Genomic DNA, 17,828 nt, shown 5'->3' on the forward strand with positions numbered 1-17,828 from the left:
CGGGGACGGCGTGAGCGGGAGGCACTGACGAGCGGCGGGCGGGATCAGATAGGAAGCTTCCTTCTCTGCAGCAGGTGATGGCGCAGCTGGAAGGACACGTGGTAGGCAACGGAAGTAGGCGGTGCTGGCCGGCGGGAGGAGCGTGCGCAGCGGGCACCGGAAGTGGGCGGCGCTGGTCGGCGGGACAAGTGTGCGCAGCCTTGGCTGCGGGCAGACTCCGCCCCCCTCGGGCGCTGCCCCCAAACCCCAATGACAGAGCACGCGCATCAGTCCCACACTCCCCTTTCTGTGCAGCATCCATGTAAAATAAAAGATGGTACTCACAGAACCCAAGAATGGACTACAGTTGCCAAAGGGAAAGGGACTGGGGAGGATGGGTGGGAAGGGAGGGATAAGGGGAAAAGGGGGACATTACTATTAGCAGACATAATGTAGAGAGGGGCACAGGGAGGGTTGTACAACAGAGAAGACAAGTAGTGATTCTATAGCATCTTACTGCGCTGATGGACAGTGACTGTAATGGAGTATGCGGGGGGACTTGGTGATAGGGGGAGTCTAGTAAACAATGTTCCTCATGTAAATTGTGGATTAATGGTACCGAAATTTAAAACAAAAAAGACGGCATACAACAAAAATGTAGGAGCTCAAAACAAGTTAGCAGAAACAATATTCTGGGAAAATCTTGGTAGCCGGAGTTCAAACTTCATGTGGGAGGGTAAAATATGGGAACAGGAGACTAGACAAGTATACTGGACACAGACTCACTCACTCACTCACTCACTCACGGACTCACTCACTCACGGACTCACTCAACTCTCACTCACTCACTCACTCACTCACACTCACTCACTCACTCACTCACTCACTCACTCTTCCCCTAGAGAAACCTAATCAACAAAAAGGAAAGGTACCTTAAAGACCATTAGCTTGGAGTTGGTTTGGCCCGTCCCCACAGCTCAGCAAGGCAGGACGTGGCTCTAACAGGGCAGGGGGATGTTATCAGGCCAGCCCAGAAGGCTTGTGAACCCCTCTCTCAGGAAGCCAGCTCCACTCAGACAAGGCACACAGACACCCACATGTGTCAACAAGCATCTCTTGGAGACTTCAAGCCCCAGTTCAGTCCCTGCCCTCGGAAAGTATGATCTACAGGGAGAAGTCTCAACAAGTCCTGACCTGGTGGTGTGGACAGGCCACCAGGAAACTCAGAAGGGTGTCAGAAGGAAGTGAGGTCTGAGCCGGGCTTGAGGAATTTCTCCAAGTGATACTCCAGGCAGAAGGGAGCCTGGACGCAAGTGGTGTGTGTGGTGGGGCAGGGGCAGAGGCTACCACAGGACGTGGGCAGCTGTGAAGGGACTGAGGGACCCACTTTCAGAGGTCTCCAAGTCCAAGAACAGACTCCCTTGGCCCAGTGGACAACAGGAAGGGAGTGGTATTTACTACACACCCCTGGCTTGGCACCACCAGCACTGTCACCTCACCGAGTTGGACACTCCCCCCTACACCCAGCTGCCTTGACATAAAACACTGCTTCCTTGTTAGGCTGGATCCAGCGAGGGTCAGAGAGGGCAGGTCTCAGGGAGAAGGCCTCACAGCAAAGCGGCTGAGCCACCCATGTGAGGAGAGCAGGACAGGAATGGTCAGCAGAACATAGGAGGCCCAGAACACCCCTGAGAAAGGACACTCAGCAAGGGTCCACCCGAGTGCACAAAAGACATAGGGAGAGAAGGTCACAGGCATTCAGTCAGCCCAAAGAGCAATCCATCAGACACTCAGCCCCAGGAGGGCAGGGCCCCACACAGTCCCCCTAGGGATGACACCAAGAGTCCTAGCATCTCAGGTGACCCCACAGCCCTTGTCCTCTACCACTGCAAGTCCTGACCACATACATGTATGCCTAGCCTCGGTGTCCTAGACTTGAGCATACGGATGGTCTTCGTGATCACTGCATTCCAGGTCCTCAGGACAGGGGCTGACACACAGTGGGGGCTCAGCAGGTATCTGATGAGTAAATGAACCCAAGTTAACTCCTTAAAGGCTGAGGCTGAGTTGTTCCTTTAACAATTAATTGAGAACCCACTGTGTGCCGGACATGTTATTGGTGCTTGCTACATAACCATGAGCAAAAGAGCACAAGAGCCCTGCCCTCCTGGGGCTGACAGCCCAGTGGCCACATTCACCTTTGTGTCCCCATCACACGTCACAGCATCCCCACCCCCTATGCCAGGCTCACTGAAGCAGAATGAATGGACTGTGGGAGGCGGGGTGTCTCAGACCTGGGTTGAAGCCCTGGCTCTGCACTGACTAGGTTCTGACCCAGCTAACACCACCTGTCATCAGACGCAGGCGGTAAGCAGCATGCAGTGCACCAGAAGCCCTATCCGCATCCACACTCCCCTGCGGCCACTGCTGACCTGCCGGCTTTCTCTCCCTGTACAGGACTGAGTATCTGGACCTTTCCATCAGTCAGGCTGCTTCAGACAACACTGATGCCCAAAACATGGCTCTCTCAGGAAGCCAGCTCCACTCAGACAAGGCACACAGACACCCACATGTGTCAACAAGCATCTCTTAGAGACTTCAAGCCCCAGTTCAGTCCCTGCCCTCGGAAAGTATGATCTACATACAGGGAGAGAAGTCTCAACAAGAGAACCTTAGCCCCCCAGGAACCCAGCTGCACCCTGCAGCCCTGGAAATGGTGCTGTCATTGCTCTCCTCAAGGAGACATTCTGTCTCACCACTTGGACAGTCATGTGCACAGTCTAGTCCTGGGACTCCCAGAGCCACAACCACCTGGGAGCTAGTTAACAATCCTGCTTCCTGAACTCCAGCCGCACAAAGAACTCCCAAAGCAGAAGACCACTCTCCACGGGCCAGCCTCACTCCTAGGCCAGGTGCCCTCATGGCCACGAGATGGCTGCAGCTCCAGGCCTCAAAAGTGAACAACATTCTCAGAAGAAAAAGACCATCATTCTTCCCTCTTAGGCATGTACGGTGCCCACTCCTACCACCAATGCCTCTAATGTCTCATTGGCAGAAACTAAGTCACTCAACATGCTCATACCTCAGCCAATCCCAGGCAAGGGAGCCGACCCAAGAAGTCAGAGCCCAGGGCCACTGTCTCGACAATGGGTTTCAACCTCAGGTAAGTTGGCTATGGATTCAGTGTGACCAAAGAAAATGACAGCAAAACGTTCTTGGGGTGAAAAGGTTATACCCAACTTTATTTCCAGGTGGCAAGTCAGTCACTAAAAACCCATTCACTCAGAGCAAGTCTGCATGCAGCAAGCCGATCTCTGCCTCTGGGCTCCTCTGTCCACACAGCTGTCCACTGAGCCCCTCTGTCCACACAGCCATCCTGCACAGCCGTCCTCCAGGCCTCTCTGCACAGTCGTCCCCCAGGCCTCTCTGCACAGTTGTCCCCAAGGCCTCTCTGCACAGCCGTCCCACACAGCTGTCCTCTGGGCCTCTCTGCACAGTCATTCCACACAGCTGTTCTCTGGGCCTCTGTCCTCGGCACTGCCACCACTCCAGCCTCTGCTCTGCTCTCCTGCAGCCTTGCAGCCCTGCCACCCTGTCACACCCAGAGCACTGGGCGGAGCTCTTTATATAAAGTCAACAGCCATGTGTTGCCCACAGGTGTGCAGTGAGCTTAGTCAACGAGGGCCAGGTGAGAATCCTGGCCACAGGAACTCTCATTTTATCCACAGCCACCCACAGTGAAGCAGAAGGCAGGCAACTGGAGGGGCTGAGAACTGAGCAAACCTGGGCTCAGTCTGGAAAACAGTGAGTGCAGTGGAAAATGCTGGACTGACAACCAGGGGGCCTCTGGATGTCCCCAGGTCACCTGACAACAGCAGGCCCAGAAGTAAACACCAGTCCTCGCAGGACACCACTTCTCAGGGACAGCCACCACCTGTACTTTAGCCCTCACTTCCATTCCAGAAGGCCCTTGGCCTCACTTCTCTAAGCCTGTTCCGACTGCTGAGGCCTCTAGAGAAAGTCCTGTGGGCCAGTTCAGCGCGGCACACCAAGTGTGAGCCTGACAGCTCATGACCACACAAACACAGCCCTCTGTCCTCTCGACACCGACCACCTGGGTGAGGAGAGACAAGGTGCACACTGAGATGGGCGGTGTCGGGGAGAAACAGCCCTGAACTGGGAGATGGGGGAGGGAATGACAACACCTGCCAGAGACAGTGGCTGAAGGCTCACCCCGCACGGGCACCTGACCGGCACTTACAGGTGGGGGTGCTGGTTGGGGTTTTTCCTTCCCTCTCATCTGGTCTTTACAACCACCCTACAAGTTTGGCACTATTATTACAGATTAATAATCCCTTATCCATAATTTTTAAAATCCAGATCTCTCTAAAAACCAAAAGCTGATTTTGTTGTAAACTGATTGGGCAGCAGAGCTTCAACTGAACCAACACAAGACTATGACCTATCTACCTCTTCTGCAATGACTGCTCATACATTTTGAATCAGAAATAGTGACATGTTTTATGCAGTGCGGCCCCTAAACCCCACCAGCAGCACCATATAATCCAGTATATGTTCCACATTCTGAAAAATTCTGCATTCAGAAACACATCTGACCCCAAGGGTTTCAGAACAGGACTGGGGGTGTGTATTACTACTCTACACAAGGTAAAGTAACTCTCTTAGGAAAAAGCAGAACCGCACTTGGAACTAAGCAACTGAACTCACAGGCCAGAGCTATGACCCACTGTGCTTCCATCACTCACCCACTGGTGATTTTTAAGGAAGACACCCCCCACCCCACTGCCATAGACCTCATCTGTCTTCTCATCCATAAAATGGTGAGCTTGGACTAGATTAGTGAGTTTCAAATGTGGTTTAAAGCCGATTTGCCCTTCCTTCAAGGACACCTTAAGGAAAAGCGTCACTGCTCCAGTGAGCATGTTCCCAGCAGGGTTCCTCAACAGCACAGCTTGAAAACTGCTATGCAGTGATCTTTCGGGGCCATGTGGTTCTAACATTATATGGTTGTCTTCTCGAGGCAAACAGCCTTTCCCATGAAAGAAGGACACCTGGAAAGAACGTGAACCAGACCCTGACAGACAGATAGGCTTCTGACCTGCAGAGAGGACTCCAGAGCCAAGCAGCATGCATTGGGAAGAGCCAAGCAGCATGCATGCAGGTGGGAAGACCGTAAGTAAGGTGTGTGAGAGGTTCCGGGAGGCCAGGCCAGCCAACGGGGTTCCTGGGCCAAGGTGACAGGAGGACGTACATACTGGAAAGGTTGGCTGATCAGGCAGATGAGTGTCAGGAATCCTCTTCCCTACCCCCTCGGAGCCTGAAATTCCTCCAAACAGGAGGCCAGGGGACAAGTTGGGCAGTCCCGGCCCCACTGTGTGCAACCACAAATTCACAGTCCTTCTGTCCTCACTATAGCAACCAAGAGCCCCAAAGCTTAGCTCATAGCCATCAATATGTTATTGTCAAATAAGTGACTCCTGTGATTCCAAAAATCAGAACATATGATCTGCCACAAAGACACGTCCTTCAGAAGACAACAGGACAGAGTAAGAGCAGGACGGCGGCCCTGGGCAGGCCAAAATGGAGGGTCACCAAGGTCTCACTGGTGTTCTTCCCACTGTCTGGGGACAGTATGACTCCCAGGAGTCTGTAGCAGACCAGGAATGTCCAGAAGCCATTCTAAACAACAGTGCCACCTTCTCGCCTCGACCCTGCAGACTCTCAGGCTGTTTCCAAAGAGGCTCTTCAGGCCAGTGGGCAGCCCCCCCGTCCACCATTAACTCTTCCCTCTTTGGGAAGGCTCCAGAGGCCTTAGTGAGACCAGAGAGTGGTCCAGGAGCCCAGCCTGCCTCCAGAAGGGGAAGCCCCAGGGCTGGCAACAGTGCCATAAGAAATATCAGCTATTGGCAAATGCAAGAACTTCACTCCCACTCAATGGTGTAAACACATTTTGTAACCAAACTTTGTCCTAGAAATAGTCTTTGTTTCAGGCACCATTTCCCTACCTACCCATCACCAAGAGGTAATTAAAGTGTCTCATAATCACACCTAATCAGAAGGGCAATGATCCCTTAAGGGACAAACTACCATTTGGGGCCTAGTTGCTCTCTCTCAGGGAGCTCACTAACTGAGCTCCTGTAAAAAGATTAACAGATGGGCAAAGGGAGAAAGAAGCAGACACTGCCTCAGAAGGGAGTGGCTAGCTGTCAGGGCTGGCTCAGGCCTCCAAGATGCCTGCTTCTGTTATTGAAATATGTGGGAGGCATGAGTTCAGGTGTGTCACTTCTAGCCAGGTCTTCCTCCCAGCCAGCTGACATCAAGGACTTGGCCTGCCTTGCCTGGGGTTATGACGAGTCAGTGGAGGAAGTGAACACCAGAATTTTGCATATACCAAGTGTTAGGCTGGAGGAAGGAAAAAGAAGGACATGCAAACAGAACAGAGAGATGCCATAGGGGGAGAACAGACCAGACCCCAAGGTCCATGCCTTATATGGAAAGGGGACAGCTCTTCCTGAATTCCTTCCTTCTGATGTGCCAACTAAAACACAGATGTCAGCCTCCTCCCTCTTGGAAGGAAAAAAGTTTCTAGTTATCTATTATGTCACCTTTAGCCAATCATACCTCTCCATGCCCCCTAGGATAGCTTGCCCACTCCTCCCCGTCCTAATCCCTTATAAACCCTCACCTCCCTTACTGGGTGTGACTTCTCTGGCCTACAGGCGGTGGAACATTACCGAGGGTGCGGGTGCATTTAAATAAACTACCTGGCCCTTTGTTGCCTCTCTTAGCCTGCTTATTTCCGCTAGAATTTATCTTACACCAAGGTTTACATATCATCAAACCATTACATCCTCACAGCCACCATAGAGGAACAGGATTACTAACCCTATGGTACCTATGTGGAAACACAGACTGATGGGTCAAGTGACCAGCTCAAGGTCACCCAGCTAGCTATAGTCAGAATCCAAATAGAGTAGTACAGTTTCTCATAGGACAATGAACCTCACCATCGGGAGGCTGGAGGGTGACATTCTGGGGAAAGAGGGCAGCTGGGACCTAGTCTTGAGTGGAATTTTCTCCCACCACCCCCTTAACTTGTGTGATGACACTCTTGCTGGAACTCACCAGGGCCTGGCATAAAGCTGCTGCACATTTTGCTTTTTTGAGATGGAGTGATTTTGAGATGGAGTGATTATCATTTGGGGCATTGCTCTAAGTGAACTCACTAGCCTTCATGGGGGAGATTGAGGCAGAGAAGGGATTTCTGGGTTCTGTTTTCAGCTTGGCATTTGCCCTTTTCTTCCTTATCCACCTCTTGGCAGAACTGTCTAAACTTGTTTATCTCCAAGGAATCAGGCTGGAGCAGCATGCTCTGAGAGTGTCCACTATTTAGAGCCCTCGTGGGGAGGGGCTGCCAGGCTCCCTTCCCATAGGAACCAAAGGCTGCTGAGGGGGGAGGCCCACTGCAGGCAGCAGCATAGGGATTGAGTGCTTCCTCTGCTCAGAACCCTCCCATGGCTCCCATGTCACTCACAGAAAAGCCAAAGACTTGACCATGATCTCTTAGGCCCCACGCGATCAGGCCCTGCCACCCCTCTGCCCTCATTAGGCCTCTGCCCTTGAGACCCCCTCCCTGGGACACACTTCTCCATCACTTCAGGCCTTATCTCAGATGCTGCCCTCCTAGTGAGGCCCTACCTGGTCACCCTATTTAAACCAGTAGTCCTGTACCCCCACACCACCACACTCCCAAAGCACTGTATCTCCTCCCCTCTTTATTCCTTTGCTACCACCAACCACTTTCTCACATCCTGTAAATCTGACTTAATGATTTGATTTATCTGTCTCCCTGCCCCTTCCCCACTGGCACATGTGCTGCATAAGAAGAGGATGTTTATCCATTCTGTTTTGTTCACTGGTATACCCCTAGTGCCCCAAATGGAAACTAGCACATAGCAAGTACTATTTGCGGAATGAATGAATGGCTTGCCTACTAAGGCATCAGCCCTGGGATTCATTAGCTCCTTCGATCCTCCTCACAACCCAGACCAACTAAGTCTTTAACTCTCTGTTCTAAGATGAGGAAACTGAGGTTCAAAGTGATGAAGGATCTGGCTAAGGACATAGTTAGGAAGTGGCAGGGACTCAGGCATTGGTCTGGATGGTTCCAAACATGATGGTTTTTTCTGCGTGGGGCTGCTTTCAAACTTAGTACAACACACGACATTAACTTGCTTTCCTTATGCTCAGCAACAAGTGCTGTAGCTTAAGGATTTTGCAAACATGCCCAGAATCTGATGTCTAGTGTAACCAAAAGGATTTAAGGGGGAGGTGGTATGACCAGATCTATACTTTAAAATCACTGACTTTAACTGCATCAGGACCTCCTCTTTCCCAATTCTATCCTTAAGCACAGACAATTCCTAAGGCCCATTAAAAGTTATGATAGAGTGTACATTTAAATAAAAGATGAATGCTTTGGTTGAAATATGCACTCCTAGAAGTCCTGGTTTCTATGGAAACCTCTTGACTATTAAGTGACAGTTGTTCTTAATGTTTATATTATTGTGGTCCCCAAAGGAGCAATTCTGTGGCTTCCTTATCTGTGGCCATTCAACTTCTGCTTCATTATATCCTTGGGAACTACAATTCTACTATTGAATAGCTCTTTTCATTTGTATGCTTTGCCTAGATCAAGCCCAAACTGGCCACTGTTTAACCTCTTGTGCAGCCTTCTGGAGAGTTTTCCTATTACATCTTCTACAGGACTGACTGATCCCATGTCCCCCCTTCAAATTTAGTCTTGTTCACAAACAGCCCCATTTCCTACAATAGCTCCTCACGTGGTTCTGTTGTTAGCAGAAAAAGGGAAACAGGAAGGGTGATCTGATTTGGTGGTGAATAAGATGAGTTCAAAATTGGGTCACTCAGAGATTCAGTTGACCTCCGAATGGAAATGTACCACAGCAGGAGTGGAGCCCAACTCATTCTGAAGATGGACATTGACAATTACCCTTATAGAGGGGCTTGATTTACTATAGGAGTTGAGTATAGAGAGGGATGCAGTGGTGAGGACAGGGGCAAGAACCATCAAAGAAGAAAAGCAAGTGAGCCAGGGGGGAAGATGGGAAATAACATTTAGTAAATATCTACCAGAGGCCAGGCACTGCGGGCTAGGCAAACACTACCACATTCCCGTCTCCCATTTCTGGGTGCCCTTCTTCCTGCTTTACAGACAGAGGGAACAAGACTCAGCTTGCTAGGTCGCTGGGTACCTTGTCTTAGGGCAAGAGAAGCCCAGAGGCTATGAATATCTGTAACAGTGGGGCTGTGGGGCCCAAGGAGAGGCAGAAAGGCTTCCTGGAGGGATGGAGCAGAGATTATCTACACTAGACTTACTTGATTCCCAAATTCATGCTTTCTCTAGCCCCGCAAATTAGAATACATCTAGAAAGGAGTAGGAGGTCAGCAGAACTGCAGACCTACAAGAAGTCCAAGAGATGGGGCCTGGAAGAGGCAAAAAGTCAGACAGAATGGAGCCACTGTGACCCTGAAGGTGGGCTTTCTGCAGACCATGTGAATGGGAATGAGACTAGGTGGGGGACATGTGGGAAGGAACAAGAGGCTGTAAGCACCGATCGTGTGTTTGAGAAGAGTGGCCAGGAAAGGAAGGAGGAAAATGCTTAGAGGTAGTGGGTTTGGGTGGGGGCTTTACTTTTTTGTTCAGTTATAAGTTTTTTTGGAAGAGTAAGAGGGGTATGAGAAATTGATAGTATCCAAAAACAGGATTGTTTTCCTGACCAAAGATCAGAATGGAATAATCACAGGTTCCTGGCAGAGGGTGAGGAGGGAGGAACTTATTTGGCAGGGTGCTCACTCAAGTGAGAAAGGCGGGTTTGAAACTGGTATTTGAGGGAGAGGCAGGAAAAACCTTGACTGAAAAAGAGGAGCCAAATGCTGTGGAGACTGAGTAGATAAGGAAATGGAAGTACCGCCAGTGTAGCAGCCTGGAAGCCTTTACAGAAAGAGTAGGATTAAATCTCATGGCTCTGTATTACTCTGTAATACGGCTATCACAGAGAATAGCTAAAATTCAAATAATTGTATTTGATAAACACAACATTTATTACTACTGAGTGTTTCCTAAGTGCAAGCCTACAGGTATTACCTTTCTGCATGGCATTCAAATGAAATGAAACTGAAGTTTCAGGGAAATTAAGTTAATTTACTCAATTCATACAAGTTTGCATAACCAGAAAGTTGCAGTCGAAACTCAAACCCAAGTTTGTCCATTTCCTGAACCATCAGCCCTACTGAGTCTTCAGGCTGGCAGAGATGACCTCAGGGAACATATCTGGAAGGAAAAGATGAGTATCAATAAGAATTCCTTTCTGAAAGACAGTAACCAACAGAAGCAGTAGAAAATGAACTTGGGATGTCTGGGAAGAGGTATATCTGAGTGGGGATTCATACCCTTGGGGACAGAGGTTGGGTGGTGAGTCACTGGAAAGGAACTCATCATAGGAGAAGCTACAGGTTACAGGTTCTTGGCCCTTGAACACTATGGATAGGGAAGATGTGGCTTTCCTAACATGGATCTCAAAGCTGGTCTAATAGAGGCAAGACAGAATAGTTTCTTCTACCGTCTCCTGAGCAGTAAAAATCTCATGTATTAAAAAGCAGAGCTTCAGATTATTTCTTGAGTTTCTCAGTAGACAATACGATCTCCCGAATAATACAGATGGCAGTAAAAGAAAATCCCATCTTGCGCTGAATTCAGCTACTTGAAAAAGAACTAGTTGTGAAGTGGAAGGAAAGGAACTCTGGGGAAATGAATTACTTCGTATGAGCCAGGCAGATCATACATAAACCTGGACATTAAGAAGGCATATTAAAAAGCAGAGATTTAGATCAGAGACTGTAAAGAGAGGATAGCTTGAGACCAAAAAGTTCACAAAAGCAAAGTTGTGAAGACACAACCACAATCAATAGGCAGAAATAAGTAGAATAAGGAGAAAATGGACATGCTGGCATATGTATTAGTAGTTTTTCAGTCACTCGGAAATGGCAGTTGTATAGTGGTCAAGTTACTGAAGATCAGAGATGGATTTCCAAGGGACAGGCACCATGAGGGAGCTCTGGAACACAGGCAAGATTATGACATGATTCCTAGCTCTGAGTTGTATACAAAAGTGTCTCTCTCAGTACTTAAAACAGAATAAGGACTCAAAAAGTGTTCAGATCAGCTTGGGGAAGAACCAAGTGAAATTCTATAAATCGATTTTATTTGTTGAGTCTGATAAAAAGATATTGTCAGTATTACAATAGCCATCATTTATTAAGTGGATTCCACATGCTAGGCATTGTTTGAACTATTTTCCATGCATTTAATATTTACAATAACCCCAAGAACTAGGTGTTATTAATATCCATATTTTATCCTCATATGAGGATAAAGAGTTGATTAACTTGTCCTGTAGAAGGTGGTCTATAGTCATTACTGTAAATGAAAGTGTTACCTTCACCAAAGGCTGATTCTCTTTGTATGACATTCAGGAATCCTACTGGAAGGGATTTCATTATAGTGGTTTCTGTGTCTGTTACTGCATCATATGGATCCTGCTTTACTCATGGTGAGACACATATCCTGTTAGAAGAGAAATTCTGCTTCCCAGATTTGTTCTCATTCTTTAGTCAGTTGACTTTGATGCTGAGCTTCTATGCTGTAATTGTTCCTGGGGATCTGAACAGTGCAGCTGAGACACAGTGAACCTGGAGCAGGAAGACTTGGCATACAGGGCCTGCCCTAGAGCTTGGACAGGTCACCTGCCACCATGGAGACAGTCAGCAGCAAGCTTAGATCAGGACTTTGGTTCATGGTCAGTTGTCTCACAGATGGTGAATGACTGTGCAAGTTAATGTCAGCAACCCAACCCCACTGCTATGGGCTGGACTGTATCCCCCCAATTCATATGTTGAAGCCTTAACCCCCAGTGTGACTATAATTGGAGTTTGGTCCTACAGGGAGGTCCTTAAGGTTAAATGAGGTCATAAGCGTGGAGCCTCATCCAATATAACTGATGTCTTTCTAAGAGGAGGAAGTTAAATTAGAGATCTCTCTCTCCATACATGCGCAGAGAAGAGGCCATGTGAAGACACAGCAAGAAGGCAGCCACTTACAAGCCCAGAAGAGTGGCAGGCCTCACTGATAATCAACTTGAATGGCACCTTGATCTTGGCCTTCCAGCCTCCTGGACAGTGAGAAGATAAATCTGTTATTTGAACTATCCAGTCTCTGGTATTTTGTTATGGCAGCTCTAGATGATTAACAAACCTGCCAAGCCTGCTTTCCTACGAGGTGGGGATTAATGATAATACATACTCATAGACCGTCTGCTCGTCTGTTCTAAGAAAGGCCATGTAAAAAGCTGAGGGTAGTGCCTTGTGCACAGTAAGAGCTTGATGATTTTCAGTTATGTTATTAATACTGAAATACAGTTCCTTCCCCAGTATCCTGGACATGACAGTCCTACTTCCTGCACAGTAGTTATGGGGATGCAATGAGATGTGTTTCTTAGGTCTTCCTTCCCTGACAACAGTCCAACAGGAGACAGTGCACACATACACCTGGGGACAGGGGCGTGACAAGAAAGGTCTACTGGAATGATTTTTGGTCTCATGTTTTATCTTAAAAACACATATGCATCTTGCACTCTAATTCATATATAGTCATGTTTGTTTTAATTCGTAAGATGTTTGCCATTATTTATCAGGTAGAAGACAACTTATGATCTAGACAGACAACTTGGTCTTGTGCGCCTCACCCACATGACCGCTTCATTCATATTTTAAGAAGGCCTTTGCAAGTCACAAAGAGCTGTCCTGATGTGAGGATTTAGTTATTATTTTTGAAAAATCAACATTGCAATTAATTAATTTGGGGGGGAACCATAAGGTATGTTTCATATTACTAATTAACTAACTGAATCAACCACTGTTAGTGAGCTTCTACTATGTGCCAGCAGAGCAACCACACAGATCCATTCCCAGCCTTCCATTAGCTTACAGTCAGGCAGGCAAGTGGACACCAAATACACAGTCCAATAACTAACTGTTAAGAGTTATGGCACATCATGACAAAAGCTGTGAAGGAAGAATGTTAGGAAAGCCTGCAGCAGCAAGGGAGATGGTAAAGAGACCTAGAACATTCTGAATATGAACAGATTCCTGGGAAGTCCAGATTCCTAAGGAGAATGCTCTGGAGGCAGCCTCCTGAAGTGAGGTGTCAATTATTATGCTTTTAAAGCTCAGTTATTGTCACCCTTGGTTTGTCTAAGGAGGATATTGTTTCCACAAGTCTGGGAAGGCTAGGTATGAATTTTTATACTGGGGACCAGACAGGGTGATATTTGACAACTTTCAGGGAGGTGATGGACTTAGGGGCAGTGCTCTTTGCCTTTGATATACAGTATGATGTTGGAGGTGGCAGAGTAGGCTTGAGGGACATTAGAGGTGCCTCCTTTCTCTTCCTGTTTTTCTTCCCTAGTGAGAGTGTATGCACTTTGCAAACTTGTCCAGGAGTCACTTAACACGTGAGAACTGCTTTACAGATCACAGTCTTAGTACCAGAACAGCCAAACAGAAGAAGCCCCATCCATTTCCTGCCTGCCCTTTCAGGGCCTGAAAGGAGGAGGTGTCTGCAGTATTTTGTTGGGATTGGTGGGGGCGGGGGACAGCTGTCACCAACATATTGGACTGGAAGCCAGGGGTTCCCTACAGAACTACCGCCGCCTGGCTTTGCCTGTCCTAGGAGTGCAGGGAAGCTTATGCCAAATCCTGCTCATGTGCTCATCCCTGTCACCAGCCCTTCTGTAGCTTCCACATCCCCAGTCAGTGCATGTTTCCTTCCTGGGGGCCTCAGCACAGCAGAGAGGCAGATAGAAGAAAGGTGTAAAATTAATGTAGGGAGCGGGAGGGACTTTCACAACAGCAACAATGCTTCAGTATGTTGGCACAGCACTCTACAACTTACAAGTACATTCACACCTGCTATCTGTCTGGCTCTCAGAGGTGGGTGCTGATTTCCAGCCTTAGATTCTGCCTCCCATTTCTTTACAGACACATGCCCTTTGAGATGTCTAGGTCTTTTCTAGACCACTGTCCCAGAGGAAGAATGAATTCTTTCCTCATGTCAATTCCAATTTCTGCAAGCCCTCACCACTTCTGTGAAACTTCTATCAAACACACTTCTGAAAGAGTTGGGGCAGGAATGGGCTGCAGAGACCGTCTAGTCCAACTTAGTCACTAACCCAAAGAAGAAGAGGGACTGAGCTAAGGCCACACAGCCTGTCAGGAACCCAGCAAGGCTCAGACACCTGAAGGTAGACACGCACACGTACACTGCCCCCATTCTCCCAATGCCTTGCATAGCTGCAAACTTCGCCCTCCTGGGGCTTCTCACGGGCACACAGTGGCTTCCTATGTTGGGGTGTTTGGGAGTGTAACCTGTCAACCTTATTTTACCCTTCCTGAGGGGAATGGGGTGGGAGGAGATCGCCATTCTCAGGGATCCTGTAGGGGATTCTTTTACAAAATGAAGACTCTAGTATGAAAACTGGTTTTGCACACAGGAGGCGACTCAGTCCTGGGACTGAGGGACTGACACACATGCGGGCTGCTCTAGCAGGAGGCACCTGGTAAACACAGCACCCGGCCTTAAAAACCCTGAGGCCTTCCAAACCCTGATCGCGTGAGCCCTCTGAACGCTGCTCAGCCCCCACCCCACTGCCACCTCTCCCCTCCACCTCCACCTCTCCAGACGGTTCTCCCAAGGTGGGCTGAGGTCTTAGACGTCTGTTTGCTAAACAGTAAGTTAAGAATCTTACTTCTTAACTTCCTGGGTGTTAAAATGCAATCTTGTCTTTAAGATGGGATCCTTTCTGCCTTTTACTATATATTGTTTGTGGCTGGGCTTACTTGCTATATTAATTGCCCAGGTTATATATTACTTGATTAGGGGCTGGAGGAGGAAGAGCAGCATCTAGGCAAAGTTAAAGATAAACTGGGCCTTTTAGCAGGCTAAAGTGAATTTTACAATAGCCTCATTTAATTGACACAATGAAGACATGGGCTAGGCTGAGGTATTCTCTTATCTGGGGGATGTTCAAACATTCCAGGCCAGGTTACTCCTGGCTTTTTAGTTTTAACTAATCTTCACGGAAGAATGTTTATACGACCAGTTTGATATTTTACTTTAGAGAATTAATGTGACTCTGACTTTGCTGAATTGTTTAATATGGAGTTTTGGTAGGGGTCTTTTCCCAGAGGCCCCCACCCTACTCTGACTACACCCATGGTCCCTGTCTGAGAATCCCTGTGGCTAGTTATGTTAGTTACTCAGCTACATATTTCAAACCGAAATGACAGAAAGATATTAATTTCTAAATACAAGAAAATGCACTGTCAGTTCCCAGATCAAAGTAAAGAATCTTCATTACCAAATAAAAATTACGAGAGATACCTAATGAAAAAAATTTTAATTTTAAAGGCGCTGCTTCCGGGCGGCCCCTCCCCCACCGCGGGTCACACTTGAACTTCAGCCCGCCCGGCCCTCGCCAAAAAAACCCACATACGGCAAAACGCCCGCCGGCCTCCCCGTCTGCGCGGCCCCGGCACGGGCGGCGGGAGCAGGTCGGCGGCGCGACCCCGGACCGAGCGGGCGCGCGCCGCGGAGCGGAGCAGCCGCCCTCACCACCCGAGCCGGGACGGAGGAGCGGCGGCATCGGCGGGCCCCTACCCCCTGCCCCGGCGAACTTCGGACGCCCGCCCTGGGCGCACCTGTTCCTCTCCCTCCCTTCACGGACGGTCCCTCCGGCGGAGCACTTCAACTGCGGGCCCCACGAGCCCACCACCCACGTCGGCCGCTTCCCGGCGCTGCGGGCCACGCGCTGCCCGCAGAGACACCTGCACGGCCGCCCCCTCGTCCGGCTCCACCGCGCCCTCGGGCGGAGGCAGGGGTCCCCGCGCCCTATCCGGGTTCCGCCGCGCCCCGTGGCCACGTACCTTCCAGCCCGCAGGGCTGTCGCTGTAGCCTTCACCGCTGAAGTAGGGCCCGCTCTGGACCCTCCACTGCAGATCTGCGACAGTGGGAGCCGCTTCTCGGCCGAGCTCTCTGAAGTCCGTCCCGGGCAGCGGCTCCAAGTCCGGGTCAATCGCAGCCCTCCGCACGCCGCGGGAGACCCGAGAAAGGCAAGTGCGGCGCCGGGCGCCCAGAGGGCGCGAGGCGGCGACGATCCGAGGCCGGGGCACGCGGTCGGTGCCGCCCCCGCATGCGCGCCGGGAGGATGGCGCAGCCGAGCACGGAGCGGGTCCATCAACATCTGATCTCCGCAGGGCCCTCTGCACGGACGGGACGGCACGGGCCGCTCCTGCCCGGGCCAGCGGACCGAAGCACGGAGAGAGCAGCCGGAGCTGCCCCGCCCGCGGCGCTGGAGACGCTACTGACTTGAATATGGCGGCAGAGACGCCTACAGCTACTACGCAGCCGCAGCACTTACGCGCCTGCGCCCAATGACTGCCCGCCCTCGACTGACAGCCCTCACGGCCAATGAGCGCGCGGCGCTGGCAGCCAGGTGTGTCTATTCCCTCCTGCTACCCTGGCCAACCCTCCCCTCCAGGACCCACCGAGACCTGGGCACCCCTGTGCATCAGGCACTCAGATGCCTCCTGCCAGGGGCTACGATTTCCTTGTGCGGTTCCAGCCTTGCCCTAAATAACACCACACATTACTAGGCAGGGAGACAGGTCCTTCTACCTACCATGTGGTATGAACTCCATTAACATCTGCTCTAACCTGCGCTGATTCCATCGTTAACGGCACATACATCTCAAAATCTCCCTAATGCCAAAAAGTAGTAATGGGCGTCTGCTATGCTTGTTTAGTGAGTCCTAAAATGAGCCAGTAGGACGATGTGTTTCTTCCCATCCAGCCCCCGGCTAAGTAATGGCCAGGAACTGGAAGAAGGGCAAGATGCACCACACAGTAGCTCAAAGCGTTGGCTCTTCTAATCACAACTGATTAAAAGGCAAAAATATTTACATGCACATACTGTTTTCCATTACCTTAAAAAAATCTCAGTAATTACTTTCTCCATCATCATTTTGGGAGAATGTTAACAACATTGATCTTTGATCCCTTAATTATGGTAAGCCCTGATAGGAGGATCCTAGGGGCTGGCTCCTCCCCACCTCCACTCCTCTGCTCAGACAGGCCAGCCTGCCTCACCTGTGTCCGGCTTCCCACTGCGGTCCCCAGTCCCCAAGGTCGTTCCAGCTCAGCAGGGATCCCCTGACCTGAACTCCTTTCATGTCTTATATTTTAGCAAATGCTGACTTTTTGTGAAAGAGAAATTTGAGAAGAAAACACACCAATAATTCTTTTACTGTACAAATTCTTGCTCCCATTTGCTCACATCCACTACCATTTTCATTATTAATGTGGACATTTTACTTGGTCTCTGCCCTAGTGCACATATCAAATTGTTTTTACATCTACTCGGCACTATTTTCTCAAGATCTAGGTCTCTGAAAACGACCACTGTATGAACTGCATCATATCATTCATCTTCCATCCCACAGGTGCAGACATGGTTCTTCCCCCCCACCCCACCCCCGTGTGAGCACTCACAGGTAAAGACACCAGGGTCTCCAGGAATGCGAGCCTACCTTTTGTTGTTGTTACTAAGCTTTCCTTTGTTTCTACAGTTGATTTCCTCGTCGGGTCCATGGGGATGAATAGCTTTGTGGGTCTTGATTCCCAATGAGGCCAT

General features: G+C 49.6%; 1 protein-coding gene across 1 annotated transcript in view; it reads right to left on the reverse strand.

Annotated features, from left to right (window-relative positions):
- LOC108394214 (uncharacterized) overlaps positions 1–16,867 on the reverse strand; it is a 73,463-nt gene extending 56,596 nt beyond the window's left edge. The window contains exons 1-2 of the mRNA XM_073238066.1: positions 16,853–16,867; positions 16,063–16,650 (exon numbers count right to left, since the gene is read on the reverse strand). Of these exons, the coding sequence (XP_073094167.1) occupies positions 16,063–16,650; positions 16,853–16,867 (603 nt within the window). The remainder of the gene's footprint in view (positions 1–16,062; positions 16,651–16,852) is intronic.
- Between the last annotated feature and the right edge of the window lie 961 nt (positions 16,868–17,828).

Source organism: Manis javanica, chromosome 5 (assembly GCF_040802235.1).
Source record: "Manis javanica isolate MJ-LG chromosome 5, MJ_LKY, whole genome shotgun sequence".
In the NCBI taxonomy this organism is placed as follows: domain Eukaryota; kingdom Metazoa; phylum Chordata; class Mammalia; order Pholidota; family Manidae; genus Manis; species Manis javanica.